Source organism: Stenella coeruleoalba (genome assembly GCF_951394435.1).
Source record: "Stenella coeruleoalba genome assembly, chromosome: 16".
Taxonomy (NCBI): domain Eukaryota; kingdom Metazoa; phylum Chordata; class Mammalia; order Artiodactyla; family Delphinidae; genus Stenella; species Stenella coeruleoalba.
Window position 1 is genome coordinate 9,166,135 of NC_137162.1, and position 23,303 is coordinate 9,189,437.

Genomic DNA, 23,303 nt, shown 5'->3' on the forward strand with positions numbered 1-23,303 from the left:
AGGCCTCTTTGCTCTGGCTGGCGTAGTGCGGCCCCATGCTCCCGACGTGCTGGGACGTGGGCAACTCGAGAAGTGATATGGACACATCGTAGCTGGCATTCTCCCTTGGGACGTCAGCCCCAGGGACAATTTCAACTGCTAACGGACCATCCACCTTGCAGGTGAACGTGAGCTGAGGCACCTTGTGCCGTACAATGACTTGGCCAGGGTGGCCCTGTGTCTGGCCTCTGATGGAGTTGGAGTAGCTGAGAGAGCCGAGGCTTTCCTGGGAGGAGAGAGGCAGGTTGGTGACCAGTGCTCCTGGCTCCCTGACAAGTACTTTCTTCATGAGCAGAGACCTCTGCTTCATGTCCCCCACTTGGAACCAGTTTTCTGAGAAGCTGGAGGGCATGAGGCTTCGAGCATGACCTCGCAGGTACCTGAGGCCATGATGGGTGACCTTATGTCCTTGTTTTTGGGAGTTAGGGGTGCATGCAGCGAGCCCCTAGTGTGTGAGTCTGGACTCCCGTCTTCCCTCCCGCGAGGGCCAGGCCATGGGATGTGAAGTGGGGTGGGAGGTCCACGCTGGCTGCTGGATTCTTCCGCTGCTCCTCCCTGCTCTTGACCCCAGGTCAGCCCTGGCTCCCTGTGAGCTGTGGGCCTGGCCCTGCTGACCTTCGCGCTCAGCCATGTTCCTTTAAATCCAACATGACTTGAAGGGGCCGAGGGGGTGCTGAAGGCTGATGAGCAGGGGCCACTGCCTCTGGCAGCCTCCTTCCTGTAGCCTGGTGGGTCGCCAGAGACTCACTCTGCCCAGGGACGTTTGTTCAAGGAAGCGTTGGCTTGTGCAACTCAGATCCAGTGACAGTCTGCCTTGAAACCCTCCAAGGACTGCCCTGTCAGCTTACAGCAGTGTTTCTCACTGATCTGCCTTGTTTTCCTTTTTTTACTTCTAAGAATCAATGTCTCTCTTCCCCCTTGAAGGGGATGTCACCCTCGTTGAGAGGACACAGCTAAGAAGGAAAGCTAAACTCCAGGACCACATGGCCCTGCCCACTTCCAGCCGAACTCTGGGCTTCCCGTGGCTGCTGGGCCTGAGTCTCTCCCTCGAGCTCTCCAAGCTGGCTGTCGGCTTGGGGGCTCTGCACTGGCTGACCCCCTGCCTGGAGCCCTTGTTCCTCTGTACTTGGCTCCAGCTCCTTGTTCAGGCCTCGGCTCTTTGACCACCCTATTCAAAGTGGCCCCCCAAAGCATTTTCTAGCCTCTTCCTCGTTTGATTATCTTCTTAACCCTTTTCACTATAAAGGACTCTCATTTGTGTGTTTATCCAGTGCCTCTCTCCCTTCTCTCGAATGTAAGAGCCATGGAGCTGTGGCCCTGTCGGTCTTGTGGGCTGCTGTGTCCTCAGCACCTAAAAGGTTGCTCATTCACTGACTCTGAAATCAGATACAGGAGGACCTTTTTATAGTGCTGTTTTTCCCATAGGTGGCCTGGGGCTGGTCACCACTGCAGGTGGTTCCTGACTTCTGTGTCCTCTGGCCCCAGCGCTGTGGTCAGCACATGAGGTTTGCAGGGGGAGCTGGGCCAGCCAAGGCTAGAGAGGACAGCTGCAGGGTTCTCCCTGCTGGCCTGGAAATGTCTGGGGCCTGCTCTCCTCCCAGACACCCGGGGGGTTCTAGCATGGTTTCTGGGGCAGAAACCTCTGAGATGAAAACTAGAATTTTTAGAGCGAAAGGGATAAGAAAAACCATGGTCTGCACAACCAAAGAGACAAACTGCGAAGCATGGAGTTGAAGTGGTCACTTAGCGTCATGCAGGTGGTTTGAATGAATTCAACCTCCAAAAATACCAAGCATGTTGGTTTTGGGTTTTCTTGGCATGTGTCTAAACAGGGATGTGAAAGAATAGATGAATAGCATAGGGATCTTGCTTTGGGACATGTTACATTGTTAAATGTACCTACAAAAATGATTTTGTGGTTATACACTCTTCCTGGAGAAGGAGCCTGACAGACCTGAAATGACTCCCCCACAAAAGTGACTTCCTCCTGTGAAAACAAACGAGAGAGCCGGGGCTGGGTTCTTCAGGCACGCAACGTGCATTTTCCCGAGTACAGAATCCAGAACTCCAGCAAGCTCGGAAGTGAATCACAAACTGGGAGGGGATCGTGCTGGTGTAGACGCGGTTGTGGCTTGGCTGGTGTAGACGTGGTTGTGGCTTGGCTGGTGTGTGGCTGTGCCCTGAGAGGGGGTGAGGGAGGAGGAGAGATGTATGACAGGTAGGCAGGACCCTACGACTGTAGGTGAGACTGGAAACGGATTGGATACGTACATGGCAGGTGTGGGGTGTCCAGTGACACATCCTTAATGCTCTCCCCAGCTTCCTGCCGTGCAAACCAGCCCAACTAAGATGCAGACAATCCACCTACTTGTGAGGGCTCCGTCCCACCACCTCCTTCCCCTCATGCCGGCAGGACAGCAGACGTCTGTTCTACTTTCATGAATTATCACCATGATTCCACCCTTTATAGGTTATACTTTCAGCAGAAGAGAGTTACCTTGTGGGATAGGTGCTTGGGGAATGGCAGCTGCAAAAATCAGAACCAAAACAATCAGGAAAAAGCTTGGCACGATAACATCACCTTATATCAATACCTAGGTACAAATGAATGAAGCTGCTACTACTCTTGAACCTTAATATATGGTGTGGACACACTCATTCCTCTTTTCTCCCTGATCTGAGATGCAACCTCTCCCCTTCTTGCAGTGATTCACCAGGAAATCACAGACAACACACAGTCACATGATTTGTTTTCTCTTCTGTGCTGGGGTCCACCAACCCAAGGGCTGTCCTGAGACTGACCAGTCATGAGGCATCACCTACAGTAACATCTGGGCTTATGAACATGCCACAGTGCCTGTAGGAATTTATCAGGTGCCAAAATGCAGAGGGACAATGCAGCTTTCAGACCCGGAAAGCTGAGAGCCATGGTGGGGAAAGGTAGGTTGGACAAGTATTCCAATGAAGTAAGATGGGCCCCTTCCCATAGTTCTGCCTCTGCAACCCGCACCAAAAGGGCAACCTACAAGGGATGGCAACTTCCACCTGGGACGCCCTCGGAACCTGGACTGGAGTGGGTAAGAGGCTCCCAACGCGTGTCCCTCCAAATGCACCATAGTGGTGCCAGCCCAAGGTAGGGACAGCTGCCAGCCACCTCACCTGGCCCCCAAACACTGCAAGGAGCACCCCTGACCCCGACTTTCCCGACCCAGGCCACCACTGAGGGCAGAGAGTGGCACCAGTCACTGGGTAAGGCTGGGAGGAGGGTGTGTGGGGCCCAGGGTGCCAGTGAGCAGGGAAGCAAGCGGCTGAGAACTTGTCCTGGAGAGGCAGGCAGATGCAGGAGGCAGGACCGTAGGTGCTCTGATGCAGCAGGAGTCCGAGTTAGGAGGTCACTGCTGCACATCGACTTTGAGTAGGTTACCTGAAGAAGGTGTACCTTTCTCTATTCCCGCTGTGTTGGCTAAGCCAGGAGGCCCACAGAGGAGCCCCAAATGTTTTCACTTCCCCAGTCTGCTTCCTACCCACTGGAGAGTTCGACATTCAGTGCTTCTTTGTTTACTTGCATGCTTTCACTCTCTAATTCGTATCCCTGAGAGGTAAACCTTTCCTCCTTCCTCTCTGTATCAACCCTCTTCTCAGCCACTGTGATGGAACCATCCTCTTTCCGTCCCCTCCTGCCGCTCTGTGATCTGTTGTCCAGAGAGGAGAGTTTCAGATGCCATTTCATTTGGGAAATGTGACTTTTAGCTCGTTGACCATGCCCCCGGTTCTCAGCCTTGGCTGCATGTTGGAATCACACAGGAAGCTTTAAATACCACTGATGACTGGCTGTGACCCCAGAAGTGCTGATGTGACTGGTCTGGGGTGCAACTTGAGCATCGGAAGTTTTTAAAGCTCTCTGGGTGATTCCAGTGTCTGGGTCCAGACAGAGGTTAGATTTCTTTTTTTTTCTTTTTTAATATAAATTTATTTATTTATTTTTGGCTGCATTGGGTCTTCATTGCTATGCACGGGCTTTCTCTAGTTGCGGCGAGCGGGGGCTACTCTTCGTTGCGGTACATGGGCTTCTCATTGCGGTGGTTTCTCTTGTTGGGGAGCACGGGCTCTAGGCGCGCAGGCTTCAGTAGTTGTGGCACATGGGCTCAGTAGTTGTGGCTCGTGGGCTCTAGAGCGCAGGCTCAGTAGTTGTGGCGCACGGGCTTAGCTACTCCACGGCATGTGGGATCTTCCCAGACCAGGGATCGAACCCATGTCCCCTGCATTGGCAGGCGGATTCTTAACCACTGCACCACCAGGGAAGTCCCAAGGTTAAATTTCTTATTCACTTTGCAGAGATAATGGGTTCAGTGTCAGACCTACCTGGGGGTGCAGGAATCACATCTGGAACCCAGTCCCCTGCATCTGCATGCATTAAAAAGAGGTAAATTTAGGAAATCTAAGTTAAATTTTATAAAGACAAGTGGTGGCTTTCTAGTGTGGGCAAGTCCCAAACAGGCAGGCTTCGTCTTACACAAGCAAGAACAGGGCATGTTTAGACTCTGGAGAAGCAGTTCCAGACCTGAGAGAGGCTGCAAGGAACAGGACCAGAAAATTGTGTGGCCCTGGAGTGTGTGTTCAGAAGAGAGCGTGGCTCTCAGTGTTCTCTGCCAGCCCGGCTGAAGGGATATTCATCTGTCTGGTCACCTGGCCCTGCTCTGTGCACACCTTCCACCCGAGATGCTGAAAGACCAGAAAGAACCTGCCGCAGGAGGAGAGGTACCTGAGCAGATGACGCCAGCATCCTCATGGTGACCATAATTGTGGTCTACCAGCCAGAGCTGGGGCACTGGCCAGGGAGGTTCTCGCTTCCCGAACACTGACTGTTGTCCAGGAGGATGTCTCCAGAGCCCAGGCTGAAGTGGGCCGTTCCAGGGGCAGCGATGGCCCTTCCATACCCCAGCTGTCGGCACACGACCTTAGCTTCATTCAGGTCCCATAGGTGGTCACACACGGTGCCCCAGGCCCCTCATGGAGGATCTCCAGGCGTCCTGAGCACTGTCCAGAACCACCCACCAGCCGCAGCTCCGGTCCATCTTCTAAACAAAGCAGGATTTTATTTATTTATTTATTTTTTGTGGTACGCGGGCCTCTCACTGCTGTGGCCTCTCCTGTTGCGGAGCACAGGCTCCGGACGCGCAGGCTCAGCGGCCACGGCTCACAGGCTCAGCCGCTCCGCGGCATGTGGGATCTTCCCGGACCGGGGCACGAACCCGTGTCCCCTGCATCGGCAGACGGCCTCTCAACCACTGTGCCACCAGGGAAGCCCAGGATTTTATTTTTGAGTGTAGGGAGTTTTAAGTAAGAAGGATTTCTAGCTCCTGTATTTGTGGCTAAGGGAAATAAATGCAAGAATGAAGCCTTAAGGCTGTCTTGATTCCGTAATACGCTGGGCTGAAGGGCTTAAGAGTGAGACAGGGGCGGGTTTGGATCCCAGCTCTACTGCTCCCTAGTTGTGTAACCTTTGACAAGTTATTTCATCTCCCTGGGCCCCAGTTTCCTCATCTGTAAAATGGGGCTTCTAGCAGCATATATCTCAGAGGTGACAAGCCAACAAGAGTGTGACTATAAGGCACAGTGCTTAGCCCCAGCACACCTTGGGTTCTGCAGATCTTGCAAAGCTGGGTTCCTGGGGAAATGGGTTCCCAGCTGCTTCTTTGGACATGTCTTGGATAAGTGCTTGGATAAGTGTAGATTTAGTCCCCTGAAGGCACTTGGTCACAAGGGTGTCTAGGACTTCATAAAGCCCAAAGGGAATGGCGTTTTCTGGACTGACGGGCTGTGTCCAGCTGGAGTCACCTGTGGTCTCCTGGAGACGCCCTAGGGACAGTCTTCCCTTACTGTGTCCACAGGCTCTGCCACCCTGGCCTTCTTTCAGTTCTCTAATACGTCCGACTCTTTCCTCCCTGGGAGCAGCCCTTGCATTGCTACTCTCTCTGCCTAGAATGCCCCTTCATTGTCACTCATCACATATAACCTCCTCAGCAAGGCCGCCATCCCCATTCAATCCACAATAGCACCTCCTCCACCCCAGGCACTGTCTTCTATCCCATCTGGCTCTGTATTCCCAGCCTTATCACTACCCCCCAAATCATCTTGTTTATTTACTTGTTTCTTATGTCTTGATCCTTCCCCACTCACCCAAATCCACGCTACTGTAAACTCCACGAGGGAAGGACATTGTACTGTTTACTGTGTCCCCAGCACTTATAACTGGGCCTGACACAGAGTAGGACCTTAGTGAAGATTATTGGATGAGAAAATGATGATCTTGAGTCAATGAATGGTCTGGATTTCAAATGCTGGACCTTATTTAGCCTCCCCAGGGCAAGATCTCAAGCATGCTTTTGAAGGTAAAATATATAAGGAATTCCCTTACTCAGAAACAAACACCCCCCAGCTTCAAAATACACCCAGGGAGTTTCCACCCAAATTCCTAATGACCTGAGTTACTGGGGCCCTACAATCGGCAGGTGAGTATGCTTTCTGGGTGCAAACTGGACCTGGTCCTGGAATGACAGGCTATAGCGTCCATCCATTAAGGAGTCCCCAAGCCTCTTATTTGGGTGAGTCTAGGGTCCAATGCAGGCAAGATGTAGAGTGAACCAGCTGGTGGAGGGAAAAGAATTCTTGCAAGTTTGACTTTTACATTTCAGCACCCTGGACAGTTCCCAGGCAGCCGGCAGTGCCGGATGCAGCTGTGGAGAGGAGCCGCCTGCCCATTCAACATACAGGCTGCACGTCACTGCCTTGTTTCATCGTTCATGAGCCCTCTTAATGGAAAAATCTAGCAGCGATGCAGCAGGGCTTATGTGTGTGTGTGTGTGTGTGCTTTTAAAACTGAATCCCAGGCCTCTGCTAAGAGGGGAATCCCTTAAATTAGAAAACTGTTCTGTCTTTTCAGGGCCAAAAACCTGCTTGAAGCTTCCTACCTGACTCTCTTTCGCCCTGCGGAATTGCATTGAAAAGAGCATAAAAGCCACTGTCGGTGATCACAGAATCACTTCAGAACACCACAGTCCTGATGTCAGAGGAGGAGAAAAACATCACAGCTACTGAGGCACAGAAATTGCCCATGGACAGCAGGCAATCCTGGGGCTGTCAAAGATTTCAGGTGAGTCATATGGGCATCCAAGGATGTCTTCCAGCCTGGGGGAATCCCAGCGGAGGGTTAGCGGCAGGTTAGGGCATCCTAGATCTTAAAGTTTGAAAAGTATGACAATCACAGGATTAAATAGTTGGATTATACTTTAAATTGCGTATTAATATATAAAATATCAATTAACTTTTTCAGATGCCTTATTAACAGAACTCTTATTATCTTTGAGTAATGTGTGAGGCTTATGGTTACAACTTAGTAATAGAAATTTAAAAATCATAACGGTTTTGGCCAATCACAACTTACACAGAACATTAGGAAATGCGAATGTACACTGCAAATAAAATCTGAGCAGTAAAATCACCCCGGGGATCAGCATGTAACCAACATCACAGCCTGATTTTCCTACCTCTGTATTTCACAACATTTTCCATACCCAAATTCTTGGGGAGAAAAAACTTGATTTTAAAATAAAAATAGGGACTTCCCTGGTGGTCCAGTGGTTAAGACTGCGTGCTCCCAATGCAGGGGGCCCAGGTTCCATCCCTGGTCAGGGCACTAGATCCCGCATGCCGCAACTAAGAGCCCGCATGCTGCAAGGAAGATCCTGCGTGCCACAACTAAGACCCGGCGCAGCCATAATAAATAAATAAATAGATATTAAAAAAATAAAATTAAAATAATGTCAGCATGTAGAAGAGTATTTGCACTTTGGTAATTATCCAAAAGGATGTGTATGAGAGCTGATTTTGAAGAAATGGATAATGACAGGCTTTAGAGGTTTGGGTTCAAGGCTCTCACTTCATTGTGGGCTGTGTCCTTAGGGTTTTAGTCAACAAAGATAACGTGTTTCTAGGATATCATTTGTCACAGGGCATGTTGGACTCCGTGGACCGAGCAACAATTCAGTGCATGATAAAGGGGGATTTTCATAGCATTTCACAGTATTGTTGTGTTTGTAGCATGATGTGTGTCACAGACAACAAGAAGAAGGGCTTTGTACAGACTCTGCTTACAGAACCATATACTGGTGAAGAGCTAGGCCATCTACATCCAACAGAACTAGAAGGTTGGCCTTGGGCCAGTTAGTTAACCTCTCTGAGCCTCAGCTTCTTTGTCTCTAATTGGGATGAGAAGGACATCTATCGTAGGGCTAAAGTGATGCTGGAACATGACGAAGCATACACAATACATAGTACAGAATCTGAGCACACTAAAAAAAGTCAGCTATTACTTTATGTCCTGAAGGTTAAAAAATGGCAATGACTTAGGAAATTCTATCCTTTTTATATCAGAGATGAGGCAATGACTCTACCATCCCCTTTCACTCTGTGGCAACATTTAGAGGATGTGGGGCTCAAGGCTGGAGTAGCCAGCTAATGTATGTGTATGGAAAGCCTCTTAATTTTTAAGCTTGTTTAAAATGTAAAGAAAAAGAAAGTCTAAGAGAATAAATATTGGTACCCAGTGTACAGTGAGGGCAAAGCTGATAAGGATATTTTTAGAAAAAAATCAAAAGAAAAACCATCATAGGAATGTTAAGTCGAATATGTTAATAAACCACTTATTGAATTTTTCAAGCTAGAAGTAGCTCATTGGATAGCACTACAAAAGCAACTCCAGCTTCAAACTGGAAAGAATTTGGCATTCTTCTCGTTTTGCCCCTAAATGTTTCCCACTAAAAGAAACATCTTTATTATGATTTCACAAGGCCATACTCTTATTTAGGTGGACTCTTCCCTTTAAAAGTTGTTTTCTTACTTCAAAGTTGGAATCATGGGTTCTATGCGGAATTTTTTATCCACGTGGATCTCCCAAACACACTGGACGTCTGTTGGGTAGTCTCCTGGATGCAGCGGACTGGAAAATGAGCCAGAGACACTAGAAATGACCCCTCCACGAGAGTTACTTCCTCCTGAAATGACAGGATAAAGGACGCCAGGAGGTGCCTCCATGGCCTCACTAACGACTGCCTCACAGCCAGCGGCCTGGTGGAGTCAGGCTGCCGTCGGATGGATCTTTAGCCTAAATGTCTCCTGGGAAGGAGAGTCCGTTCAATCTAATTCTTATGGGTCAAAAAGTATTAATGCGCGAGAGCTCCCTGCCTTTCTCCCTCCCTCTATCATCTGATGAAGAAAATATTATCTTTGTCCTGTCTGTTTACTCTCTCCTCGCTCTTTCTAAAGTGGAAGGGTTCTCGCTTGCTGGGAGAGAGGCAGAGCAGATCGACATGAGGGTTTGGGAAAGAGAGACAGAGACTGAGGCTGGACATGCCTGGGGAAGGGGTGAGTCTGACGAGGTTTGGGTCTGAGGAATCTGAGATGGAGGGAATGGGGGTGGGGTGGACTGTTTTGGGAGGTTATGACTGGGACCTCCCTTTCACTACTTTCTCATCACTTTTTCTGGGTAGATTGTGTTTTCTTCAACTCAGTATCTACTGCAACTGGAACTTACAGGTTTTGGATTTATAAGAATTAAACAAGAGGCTTTCCTGGTGGCACAGTGGTTAAGAATCTGCCTGCCAATGCAGGGGACACGGGTTCGAGCCCTGGTCCAGGAAGATCCTACATGCCGTGGAGCAACTAAGCCCGTGCGCCACAACTACTGAGCCTGCGCTCTAGAGCCTGCAAGCCACAACTACTGAGCCCACGTGCCACAGCTACTGAAGCCTGTGCGCCTAGAGCCCATGCTCCGCAACAAGAGAAGCCACCGCAATGAGAAGCCCATGCACTGCAACAAAGAGTAGCTCCCGCTTGCCGCAACTAGAGAAAGCCCGCGCGCAGCAACGAAGACCCAACGCAGCCAAAAATAAATTTTATAAAAAGAAAAAAGAATTATACAAGTAAAATCTAATTCTTCCATACTAGTTGTCATGTTAATATCAATTGATACACACACACAAACATACATATGTAAAGCAGCATGCCACACAAAAAGCAGAAAACTTAGAATTGTCAAATTATTTTAGAGGAAATTTGAAAACATAATGTTTTATTGACCTTGTGGCCAAATTATGAAGATGCTTAACTTTCTTCTTTCTGTTCTCCCCTGCCCACCTCCTCCTGGAATCGCACAGATTCCTGGCCTTTCCCACGATGGATGGTGGGAAGTGGTGACGGGCACAGAGCGCTAGTGTTGACTGCGCTTGTAGGTTACAATAACTGGGCCTCATCACGCTGATGCTGAAACCCCGGAGAGCTGGCAGGGGGTGATGAGCTGGTGCCCGTCGTGGGTGTCCGCTGCTGGATGGTGCCCAGAGGCAGCAGGCTGAGAACGGCCAGACGGACCGAGCCACATTCTCTTCAAGTCCCTTGTCACCCTCCTGCCTACTCGGACCTGGGCAAATCCACACGCCCCCTTCCCAGCCTGAACGTCAGCATTTACAATTTTATACAAAACTTATTGTTCCCCTTCATTATATATGGATGTCGGCATTTATTCTGCTACTTCTATCCAGTTATTTTCATTAAAAACATGCTTCTTAGCAGACTCACAGATAGAGGGAACAAAGTAGTGGTTACCAGTGGGGAGAGAGAAGTGGGGAGGGGCAATATACAGGTAGGGGAGTAAGAGGTACAAACTGTTACGTATAAAATAAGCTACACAATGTGGGGAATATAGCCAATATTTCATAATAACTATAAATGGAGTATAACCTTAAAAAATTGTAAATCACTCTATCATATACCTGTAACATATAATACTGTGCATCAACTAAACTTCAACAAAAGTTTTTTAAAAAATCATAAAACAACAAGTCAGCATTTACAGGCATTAGAAGTACTAATGCCACGCCCCTCGGCAAGGCTGCAGTGAGGACAGAGACGCTCCTCCGATTGAGTCCCGGCTGCCCTGCCTTCTTGTGGAAGGGGCTGCAACAGGATGGGCTTGAGCAGCAAGGAAGCAGCCCCTCAGCCACGCCGCACCAGCCTCTCTGTGCCTCTTCCTGAGCACACCGCCTGGCATCTCCTATGATGGTCCTCTTGGCATGGAGTTATTACCATGTCAATTTAAAACAAGCGGCTACCTGTTACGCGATCCTGAGAAGCTGTGGAAAGACCCAGAAGGAAAAAAAAAAGATACTGATGACCTCCAGGGGAAAATAGTCTCATCTACTAGGTTAGCAAAATGTAAAGGGTCTCCTTAGAAATGTCCGTGTACTTAGTGCAAACTGAGAAAAGTCTGAAGGTGCTGAGAGAATTCCTGTGGTAGGTTAAAGAAGGCCACAGATTCTCAGACATGCCTCTCGTCACGAGGTGGGTCCCCTCCCTTGAACCTGGGTGGGCTCTCTGACGGTCTGACCAGCAGAGTATGGCAGAAGCGATGCTGTGCCTTAAGACACTGGCAGCTTCCACTTCCTGTCTCTGGGAACCGTGGCTTGCTCGTGGCACCCTGAGCCACCCCGTAAGAGGTCTGATTACCTGGAGAGACCTTGGGAATGTGAAGAGGCCCTGAGACTGCCTGGAAAGGAAGAGGGCCCCTGGCTGAGCCCTCCAGGGCTCCACCAGGACCCCAGGCATTGGAGTGCAGCTGTCCTGGACTCTCCAAACCAGCCACTAGGTGACCCTGCTCAGTGCTGTGTGGAGTGGAAGACTCTCCCAGCCAAGCCCTGCCCCACAAAGCCGTGACAGACAACTAAGTGGTTGGTTTTTTTGTTTGTTTGTTTGTTTGTTTTTTGCAGTACGCGGGCTTCTCACTGTTTTGGCCTCTCCCGTTGCGGAGCACAGGCTCCGGATGCACAGGCTCAGCGGCCATGGCTCACGGGCCTAGCCGCTCTGGGGCATGTGGGATCTTTCCGGACGGGGGCACGAACCCGTGTCCCCTGCATCGGCAGGCGGACTTTCAACCACTGCGCCACCAGGGAAGCCCTGTATGCGTACTTTTTAAAAAGCCTGTTTCTGTTTTCCACTTCTCTCCAAATGTCACATTGTTTATATGCCACCTTGAAAGATGCAATGAGTGACGTGCATATGAAAAGACCCATTTAAAATATTACCATCATCTTGAGTCACAGAGACAAAGAACAAGAGTCCTGCCAGAAAGAGATGTGAGCGATGTTTGCATTGAGAGGAGCTGAAGGCGCATTCTACCTTCCTTGTCTGATGTCTGAGACCTGCTGGACCCTCACCCTCACCTTAAGCCAAGAACAATTCTCATATGTTTCCTGTTGTAACAAAGAATCTGCACTTTCCAAGTCTGAGCGCCAGTGCTGTAGACGAGCACCACTTTCCATGTTCAAAATGATCCTGACACATCCCCACCCAGATAAATCCCGGAGTAACACAGGATTAGCAAATTCTGACATAGAGACAGCGCAGAGCTCTTCCTTCACAGTTCTTCCTTCATCTGGTTCCAACTTGTTCCACAGGACCCTAGGTCTACCCAAATTCTGTCTCTTTAGGTTCCTGGCATAAAGTTACATACTGGATACAAAGGTGAGATTGCTCCTTCCCCAAGTCAGGCTGGGAACTGGGAAGTTCAACTGTGAAGTCCCCCTGGGGGTAGAGCACTGGCCCCAGGGACTCTTCTGGAGGGACAGGGCAGAGAGGAGCTGAGTGGCCAGACCTGGCGTCTCCAGCTGAGACTGTCTGGTGCTGGGGTCCGACAGCGGTGAGTGCTCCAGAGAGGCCCCCGAGCAGATGCAAGACTCTGGGATTCCAGGATGACGGAAACCCCCGTGGGACAACGGCAAATTTTACTTCCTTCCTCCTGTTGGCAAATCTTATTCCTACTTTTGTTCCACTGCAGAAGGGAGAGGCCCGTGTGAGAGATCAACTCTCCCCTGCAGCCGGGCAGAGACCGCTCGCCAACACTGACTCACCCCACTCAGCAAATGCCCTCAACCTGCTTCTCTTCACCCATCTCCTCTACTGCTCCAGGCCCGCTGCAGTTTGTAGAGTCTATTCCAGGCCAAAAATTAATAGAAAGCCCGGGAGGTGGATAAACTTGCATAGCCTTTCCCCAAATTCTCATGCACCTTATCTCTGAACACCCATAGTTTGCCCCATGGGAAGTTTCTCTGAGCCCCTGGCTGTTAAGAATCTTCCCAGTGTTGCCAGAATACCACCTTTCTTGCACCAGTTATAATGTGCATTATTACATTCTACACTGACCTTCTGTATACCTGTGTCACCCCATTTTGTGAGATCTTCTGCAAAAGAGAGACCCTGTCCTGTCTTTTTCCTCTGTTTCCTCAACATCTAGCAGAGTTGAGCTCATGGTGTGCTTGAGTGGAGGCATGCGTGCACACATGAACATATGTATGCATGTGTGAGTACCAAAGAAAGCATACCCAGAGAAAAATGTTCTCCCTACAGAGTGTTACATTCAAGCAGACATTTAAGTAGACTAAGTACCCTGCTTTGATACCCCTGTAACATGCATCTATAACGGGCAGCTTTGCCAGTAATGTCAATACTTGCAAAATGTGCAGAGCAGACATTTAATGGTTAGTCCACTGTCTAGGGGGCTTCTGTGCATAAGAGAAGAAAAAGTGAAAAGTTTGTCCACCTACCAGTCAAATGCCAGTCTCTTTCCATCACTATATCCCGACCCTAAATGTGCCAGGTCTTTGCCTCTGTATTTGGTGGCTCCTCCTTGCCCTGGGGACTCAGCTCTGCCACTAGATCACAAGGAGTGACAGGCAGGAAGGAGCGTTCCAGATACAGGAAGCTGTCCATCCCCTGGTCTCCTGCTTTGTCTGGTTGCAGTGGGACCAGCAGAATCATGGTCTGGTTTGCCTGGCACCATCTGCACGCCAGGCTAATACAGGAAGTTGTTACTTAAAGATAAGGGAAACCGCAATTAACACCCTCCCTCCATAATCTGATAGAGTCTTGGAACTGCTGAGTTGTTTCTGCATTAGCCTACGGAAAGGTAAGATGATCTTCAGCCTGATTCTCCAAGTGAGTTCAGGCATTATCCCAGCTACAAGCCTAGGCAGGTACTTCCGGCTTCATGGGAAGAGGGCAGGTTTCCTGAGCACGGATTTAGCAGTGCCTCTAGTGGTGACAGAGGGACAACAAAAAACCCCAACTCATCCTACAGCAGAAAGCCAAGGAGGCGAGGGTAATTTGAAGCTAGGAAGGGGTCATTTTAAAAAGAAAACACTTGGGCTTCCCTGGTGGCGCAGTGGTTGAGAGTCTGCCTGCCGATGCAGTGGACACGGATTCGTGCCCCGGTCCGGGAAGATCCCACATGCCGCGGAGCGGCTGGGCCCGAGAGCCATGGCCGCTGAGCCTGTGCGTCGCAACGGGAGAGGCCACAGCAGTGAGAGGCCCGTGTACCGCAAAAAAAAAAAAAAGAAAAAAGAAAACACTTGAACGCAAATCTGTCGAGATAGAAAGTTGACTAGTGGTTGCCAGGGGATTAACTATAAGTGACCATGAGGGATCTTTTCGGGGAAATATTCCAAAACTGAATTGTGAATTATACAATTCAGCAAATTTATTAAAACTCATTGAATTGCATGTCTAAAACAGGCAAATTTTATGGTAGGTAAAGTATATCCTATGGCCCAGGGCTTCCTGGTTCACTTACAGTGCTATCTTAGCTATTTTTTTTTTCATTCCACAAATATTTATTGAGTGCCTTCTATGTGTCACAGACCATGCTGGGACTGTGAAAGTAGCAATAAATAAGATTTTAAAAGTTCCTGGTCTCTTGGAGCTTACATTCTAATGGGAGGAGTGAGATAGTAATAAAGATAACTACAGATCGCTAGAAGACAGTAATTCTTAACCCACATGGTAGGACCACCTGGAGGGCATCCAAACATCCCAATGTCCAGGCCACACCCTATCAGACTCTCTTGGGTAGGATCTTAATAGCAAGACAGGCAGCCAAAGGAGAATTCTCAAAGCCTCCTTTCAGACTGAGAAGGTGGTGTTGCACAGTGGTCTGCGTTAATTGGTGAGGGAAGGGCTAGGGAAGACCCTCCTTCTTGTGCCCTGGTGTCTGTTACCTCAACTCACCTCCGTGGGACAGATTCCACTGGGGAGGGGGAGTCTTCCTTGGTGGGCCTGAAATTCTGGTGGGAAAAAATAAAAAACACATGCAGGCAGGAATATCGTCATCCTGGCCTAGATTCTGAGGTCTGATTAGATCACCCTTTTGGGACTTGACCTTCCCCAGATAATAATCTGTTCCCCCTCAGTCAGAAAAAAAGAATTAGAGACCCTGCTTCTGACACCTCCATGTGACCAAGCATTCCCCAGAGGTCTAAATGGAAACAGGCCTTGCCTTATCCATAGGTTCCACTGTTCTGGGTGGACCTCCCAAAGAGGCTCCAAAAGTGGACCTGTTTATTCCTGAGTAACTATTTGTAACAACTCTGCTTGAGCCAGCATCTCCTCAATCCTTATGCCAAGAGGAAGCAGACAGGAAGCTGGAAACTGGATTGATTTTTTAATTGTAATTTTATTGGAGTATAATTGATTTACAATGTTGTGTTAGTTTCAGGTGTACAGCAAAGTGGTCCAGTTATACATATACATACAATTGTTCTTTTTTAGATTCTTTTCTCATATAGATTATCCCAGAATATTGAGTAGAGCTCCCTGTGCTATACAGTAGGTCCTTGGTGGTTATCTATCTATAGATAGATATATAGATATAGATATCGATATCTATATCTATATATACCTATATATAGATATATATCTATAGATATATAGATAGCTCTATCTATATAGTAGTGTGTGTATGTTCATCCCAAGCTCCTGATTTATCCCTCTCCCTCTTGCTCCTGCTTTGGTAAACATAAGTTTGTTTTCAATATCTGTAAGTCTGGGAAACTGGATGTTAGAAACAGGTTGGTGCACAGCAGGTGAATCCTGACCACAAGTCCTCTGGGCTGACTCCATGGGGGTCCGTGTGGAGGCTGTGTGTCATCTGATTCCTCACGGGGCCAACCAGCTGCCTTTCGCACTTTTCTGTGTGTGGGATTCACCTGGGGAGCTTGTTGAATTGCAGATTGTGACTCAGTTGATCTGGGACAAGGCCTGAAATGCTTCATTTCTAACCTGCTCCCAGGTTATACCACTGCTGCTGGCCCCCTGGCCACACTTTGCGTAGCACCTCGTGCTGAGGAGTCCCACACACTGAGTTGCAACTTTGTTCCTCTTGGACCAGCAGCATCGGCCTCCCCTGGGAAGTTGTTAGAGGTGCAGATCTTTAGGTTCCACCCCAAATCTACCGAATCTCTGCATTTTAATAAGATCTCCCCGGAGGGTTATATGCACATTCATGTTGGAGAAGCACTGACCTAGAAGACCTGTCCAGGAGGCTGGTCTGCCCAGAGCCAACGGCTTTGTAATGGGAACTATGACTTTAAGGCGCACAGCTGCTCATATAAAGTCTGGATATAATGCAGTGTTAGAAAGGAGCACCATTCTCATAACCAAGGGGTCTATCTCCATAGGGAATCTTAGCCCAGGAGTAGGGGGATGGCTGGTGGGGCTTTGCAGAGCCACCTTTCAGTGAGTGGCAAGATCCACCAGAGGGAGCCAGAGCCTAGGAGGTGACTGAAGGGACAGACGTGGCAGGGGGGAGGAGAAGCCCGGACTTCTTGTGTACGACTTGCACACACAAACACACACACACGCAAACACACACATGTACACATACTCCTTGATAGCCATTATAATAATAAATTGGAAAATGTACTTAAAGAAAAAGAGGTAGAAAGTGAACATTAAAGTTAATAAGATGAGGGGCTTCCCTGGTGGCGCAGTGGTTGAGAGTCTGCTTGCCAATGCAGGGGACACGGGTTCGTGCCCCGGTCTGGGAAGATCCCACGTGCCGCGGAGCGGCTGGGCCCGTGAGCCATGGCCACTGAGCCTGCGCGTCCGGAGCCTGTGCTCCGCAGCGGGAGAGGCCACAACAGTGAGGGGCCCGCGTACCGCTAAAAAAAAAAAAAAAGTTAATAAGATGAGGGTAGGAAGTTAAGAAAGTTCAAAAGAAAAACATTTTTAGAGAATAATATAAGAGAACTCATAAATATATATGCAATATAATATAGTAAAGTATCATTCCTACCTAGGATAGGAAATGATTTCTTAAACAAGTCATGAAAAGCACTAACCATCAAGGAAAAGACTCATAAATTGGAGTGTAGCTGGCATAAAAGTAAGAAAGGAGAGAGGCCAGTCTAGAATAGGAGCAGATATTTGCAACATAGGTTACTGGCAAAGGGCTTATATCAAGAATATGTAAAGAAGTTGTACATATCAATAAGAAAAAAAATATTAGAAAAAATAGACGAAAGACTTGTTGAATAGACATTTCACTAAGGGTAATCTCAACGGGCAATAGAAAAAGTGTTCAACCTCATTTGTAATCAGAAAGCGCAAATTAAAGCCACAGTGAGATATCACAAGACACCCATTAGTGTTGGCAAGAGGGAATTCTCATACTTTACTGGTGGAATGGTGAATTGTAGGGACACTTTGGAATAGAGCTGAGAATTCTCTAGGAAATCAAAGCTACACGTATCCTAGGGCTCAGCAATTCCACTCTTAGGTATGCACCTGACAGAATAAGTGCAAGGAAACATGACAAGAATGTGCCCCAAATTTTAAAAAAAACAGCCTAAATGTAAACAACAGAAGACTGATTAATAAATGAGTCTTCTCTTTGAAGAGAAGGTGGTTTCTCTTTGTTGCAGAGCACAGGCTGTAGTTGCTCGGGCTTCAGTAGTTATGGCACGTGGGCTCAGTAGTTTTGGCTCAGGGGCTCTAGAGTGCAGGCTCAGTAGTTGTGGTGCACGGGCTTAGTTGCTCCACAGCGTGTGGGATTTTCCCAGACCAGGGCTCGAACCCATGTCCCCTGCATTGGCAGGCGGATTCTTAACCACTGTACCACCAGGGAAATCCTATTCTGTGAAGGTGTTTTTGGACGAGATTAACATTTAAATCAGCATACTTTGAGTAAAGCAGATTGGCCATTGCTCCATAATGATGGTGGGCCTCATCCAATCAGGCCTGAAGAGAACAAAGACTTATGTCCCCTGAACAAGAGGAAATTCCACCAGTGGACTTGAATTTCCACATGGGCTCTCCCTGGGTCTCCAGCCTGCTGGACCACCCTGCAGATTTTGGATATTCCAGCCCACACTCATGTATGTTAATTCCTTAAAATAAATTTCTCTCGGTCTCCAGATCCCACCCCAAACCTATCATTGCCATGGTGACATCACTTCTGGGCAGAGTGGCAGGGTGCCCTTTCTCACTCTCCTTTTCCCTGATGCCTGGAGGAGCTGAGTCCTGACAGTGCCACCCTTTTCTACCTGGACCTGCTGGGACAAGGCCATAGCTTCTCCATCTCAATACCTGGAGGTAACCAGGCTGCTGGTACATGGCCAGCCCTAGAATATCCCCCATCAGCCCACAGTCCACTGCTGATGTCTCTGTGAATTTCCTTCTAGTCTTTTTTCCTCCTGCATATTTGTATATTGACAGCATCCGGATCATACTCTATATATAAAGTTTTGTATTCTGTCTTTTTAAAATATCACATTACATCATGAGCATATTATTGGAAATTTGACAAAGACTTGATTTTTTGATAGGCCCATAATATTCTATCATGTATCATTCATTGGTTGTTCCACAAATATTTGTTGAGTGCTTGCAATGTGCCAGGTGTTGTGTGGCTTGTGCAAGCAGTTGACTGTAGGACAAATGTGTGAGTCAATGAATACAGGGCAGGAGGCTCAGAGGCACTTGTTGCTATTTCCAGGTTCACAGCTGTTCCAGGTAACTGAACTTGCCCAGGTAAGAGGAGCACCAATGTATTTTGGGTGGCTGGCATCGGTACGAGCACTGGACCGAGCTCTAAATATCCCCATTTGGGGATGTTTCCTGGTAGAAGCAAAGGAAAGCTTTAGGACCAGTACTTGTCAGAGACAACTTCTTCCATAAGCTGCTTCTTTACTTTTTAAACTTATGTTTTCAATAGGTAATATGCTTACATTGTTCTAATATTCAAGACGAAATAATAATGTACACAGTGAAAAGGCTCATTCCCACCTCTTCCTCATCTGCCAGGTACCCACCTCTGGTAACCATTTTTATCATTTTTTTGGTATGTATTATTCTAGAGTTTCTTTATGCAAATACAAGTTTCCTTTCCAACACAAAAAAGTCATCTACAATTTATATACTTTTGCACCTTGCTTTTTGCACGAACAATATTTCTCAGCGATATTTCCAAATAACTAAAGATCTTTTTATTACTTCTATAGTCCTATTACTCCTATATAGTATTCCATTATATGGTCAACCATAACTCTCTAGCCAGTCACCTGTTAATGGACATTTGAGTTTCCCATTAGGTTTGTCATCTCACACAAGGCTGCACTGACAAACTTGTGTATATTTTATTTTATACATGTAATTGCTGGGTCAAAGGGTAAACACACTTGTAACTTTTGGTATATATTGCCTAATTACTTTCTACAGGATTGTGCCAATATACATTCCCAGCAGCAACACTTTTGACCCCACTTTTGGGCAGGAACCCAAGATGATTGCTTATTAGGTCAACAGGCTGAACATCTGCTCTATACTAGATCCCATGATAAACAGCCCCAGTGCAAAGAACAAGATGCTATTGGCACCTGCTTTTGAGCAGAGGGAGAGACAGACCTATTTATTGGACAAGCAAGTCAATACGTGACAAAGCACTATAGCATGATACAGGAAGTGCTGTGAGAATGTGGGCCAAGGGATAATTTATTCTGCAAGGAAATCTTCAGAGGAAGCAATAGTTAAGCTGGGCCCTGAAAGATAAGCAAGTTGTCTAGGGGGAGAGAGGTATTTGAGACAGCGGGGAGCATGTCTAGAAGCTGATTCCAAGAACCATAGATAGAGTTCATGGATGGAGCATGAGGAACTAAGATTGGAGCTAAGATTGGAGAGGCAAGCCAACACCAGGGAGAGACTTTAGCTGATGAGCCTTCATCCTGAAAGAACTGAGCAGTCTTTATGGGCACATAAGTGGCAGTGACGTGGTCAGATCATCTCCCAGCCACACTCTCTGCCCACTCTATTCCTCTAGACTCCAACACGCCAGGAGCGTGGTAGTGTGCATCCATTTCACCCCGAGGGGTCATTTGTTGCCTAAACTCAGACCTCACAATAGCTCCACGTAGGCCAGTTATGATGCAAGAAGTTTGTGACTGTCCCTTGGGTTCCCATTAAAACTGTCTTACAAAGAAACTCCAGGCACTGACACCTCCCATCTTAGCCTATTGCCAGAGTATGATCAGAGAATGGGAGAATGGCTGTCAGAAGACTGGAAAACAGAGGGCTAGAGATTCAAGGGCCCAAGAAAGGATAATTACAGAGGGGAAGTCAAATAAGCATGGAACACCAGTCCAGGTATTCAATATAAGCGATTCCTTTCAGGATAAAGACTCCCTGTGCTGCCAGGGGGATCCATGTTCTGCTTCACCATTGGGGTGAGTATGACCTGTGCTTCTGGTCTATTCCTTCCCACCCATGTCAGAACCAGGCCAAGTGGAGGAGCCCACTCTAAGGCTGTAGAAACCCTGGTCACAGTGACCCTACCCTGACTAACGTAGAATCACCCTTTGGAGATTTCCCATTCCAAAGGGGAAACTAGGAGGACCCTTTCCGAGTTCTAATACACCTCTCTGCCTTCCAGGATATGGACCAAATTCTGCAAATCAGACCCACGCGTTGCCGTCGGAAAATACTCCCCCTTGGAAAAAGAGATCCTAGTAAGTGCTGTGAAATTTATACACAGGGAAGCCCCATGGAAGCCAGGCAGTTAGGCTAGGGGAGCCAGAGGTTCAGAAACCACCAGCAATAGAGAGGTAAGTCTCCCAAACAGCAGACTGGAGTTGGCCACTACTTGGCCGTTGTGAGCTAGTGGCCTCCACACCTGCATAGCCAAAGCAAAATACTCTCTAATTTCGAAGTCCCAAGTAGGAATATAACTACAAGTGATAACAAGTCACGGAAGCTGCCTTTTCTCAAGCCCTTATCTTGCACTAGTTGCTTTCACGTATATCTTATGGAGACCTCACAGGGGCCTGTAAGATCAGTAAAATTCTTTCAAATTCATAGTAGGTAAGAAGGAGAGTCAGGAGTTGAACCCAGGCTCGTCTAACCCCAAAGATCTGTGCTCTTTCTCACTACCCAGGGGCTCGGGCACCCTCAGCGATGGAGGGTGAAGGTGCCACTAGGTAGTTGTTCCTGTGGGTCCCCCCTACTCCTGTCCCGTTGAGATTTTAACCATCCCTTTCCCGTTGTCAGCGTCTAGGTGGTGTTCACACCATAGCATCCAGGAGGTTTCTGACTTATAAGCAAGAAGAAGAACGGAAAATGCTCAAGGAACTACAGGTGCTGTCTTCAGACTATAAAAGGGCGGTGGAATATAGGAAGCAACTCACCCCTCCTTGTGCCACCTGTGGACCCCTAGAAAAAATATGGACGGCGAAGGTGATGGTGCCCCCAGAGGAGTTCAAAATGCCGCAGCGGGAGAGGCTGAACGTCAGCAAGCACATAGAACGAATGCAGCTCGCTCGAGCCCTGAGGAATAAGCAGCCTTTACCCTACATTGAAAGATTTAGGAGCTCTTTGCTTCTGTCTGGAGGGGGCCTGGGCCTCCCGGGAAGGGACAAAACTGGGGAAGGCAAGGATGACCGAGACGCCGATCCCTGCGACTATGCCCATCAAGAGAAGAGAGATGAGGCAGAGAGCAAAACCACGAAAAGACAGGAAATAAAAATGAACGTAATTTTCAAGTCAGAAGAACCAAAAAAATGTGTGACGTACCATCCAAATGATCTAAAACCATTCCTCCCTCCAAAAAAAGCAGAAAGATCCATTGCTGGCTTAACGAACAGAAATCTTTTGCGCCTGGCCGAATTCCCTGGAGACCTAATGCTGCTGAGTCAGGATTTTATATCACGGGGAATCCACCCCAGTGACGTGTCAAAGGCCAGCTGCCTGGAAGAAGGCAGCGCCTGGAAAGAGTACATGCACACAGCTGCTTCCCACCATTATTAAAGGTTTATTTATTCCCCATGGAAACCGAGTGCCCTGGTCCTTATTACTCCTGCAGCTCTGCCCCCGGTGGCTTCCCTCTTTCTCTTTTTTTCTTTCTTTTCTTTTCTTAGCTTTAAAAAATTTTTATTTAAAAAGTTTTAAATTTTATTTATTTATTTTTAATGTTTTTAAAATTTATTTATTTTATTTACTTATTTTTGGCTGGGTTGGGTCTTCGTTGCTGTGCACAGGCTTTCTGCATTTGCAGCGAGTGGGGGCTACTCTTCTTTGAGGTGCGCAGGCTTCTCATTGCAGTGGCTTCTCTTGTTGCTGAGCACGGGCTCTAGGCGCTTGGGCTTCTGTAGTTGTGGCACGTGGGCTCAGTAATTGTGCCTTGTGGGCTCTAGAGTGCAGGCTCAGTAGTTGTGGTGCACGGGCTTAGTTGTTCCACGGCATGTGGAATCTTCCCGGACCAGGGCTCGAACCCATGTCCCCTGCACTGGCAGGCGGATTCTTAACCACTGCGCCACCAGGGAAGCCCCCAGATTTTTATTTTATGTTGGAGTAGAGTTGATTAACAATGTGTTAGTTTCAGGTGTACAGCAGAGTGATTCAGTTATACGTATACATGTATCTATTCTTTTTCAAATTCTTTTCCGATTTAGGTTATTACAGAGTATTGAGCAGAGTTCCCTGTGCTATACAGTAGGTCCTTGTTGGTTATCTATTTTAAATATAGCAGTGTGTACATGTCAATCTCAAACTCCTTAACTATCCATCCCCCCCACCCTTCCCCCCCGGTAACCATAAGTTCTTTCTCTCAGTCCGTGAGTCTATTTCTGTTTGGTGGCTTCCCTCCTTTTCTCCTTACAGGACCCGATCTCCAGGGCGTCCTCAAGGTAAGACCTAGCTGCTGAGGCTTCCTGGTGTCAGGCAGCTGTTGGCTGTCAGCTGCTCCCCCGACCGCAAGCAGCCCAGGCCTTCGCAGGATGCAGACTCCTCTTTTTCATCTACTCCCACGGGACCTGCATCAGTTACCTGCTTCGGTTAAGCAAGTCACCCCAAAATTTAACAGCTTACACCAACTTTCATTAATTTAGGTTATAATT

General features: G+C 47.9%; 1 protein-coding gene across 1 annotated transcript; it reads left to right on the forward strand.

Annotated features, from left to right (window-relative positions):
• Nucleotides 1-403: 403 nt before the first annotated feature.
• On the forward strand, nt 404-22,495 carry LOC307175162 (uncharacterized protein C10orf120 homolog; the record flags this gene model as incomplete). Its single annotated transcript, XM_079900027.1, has 6 exons — nt 404-415; nt 7,162-7,192; nt 18,917-18,951; nt 20,587-20,639; nt 20,846-20,921; nt 21,460-22,495. 6 exons carry the CDS (start codon nt 404-406, stop codon nt 22,213-22,215), a joined length of 963 nt encoding a protein of 320 aa, XP_079756153.1. The 3' UTR covers nt 22,216-22,495.
• Between the last annotated feature and the right edge of the window lie 808 nt (nt 22,496-23,303).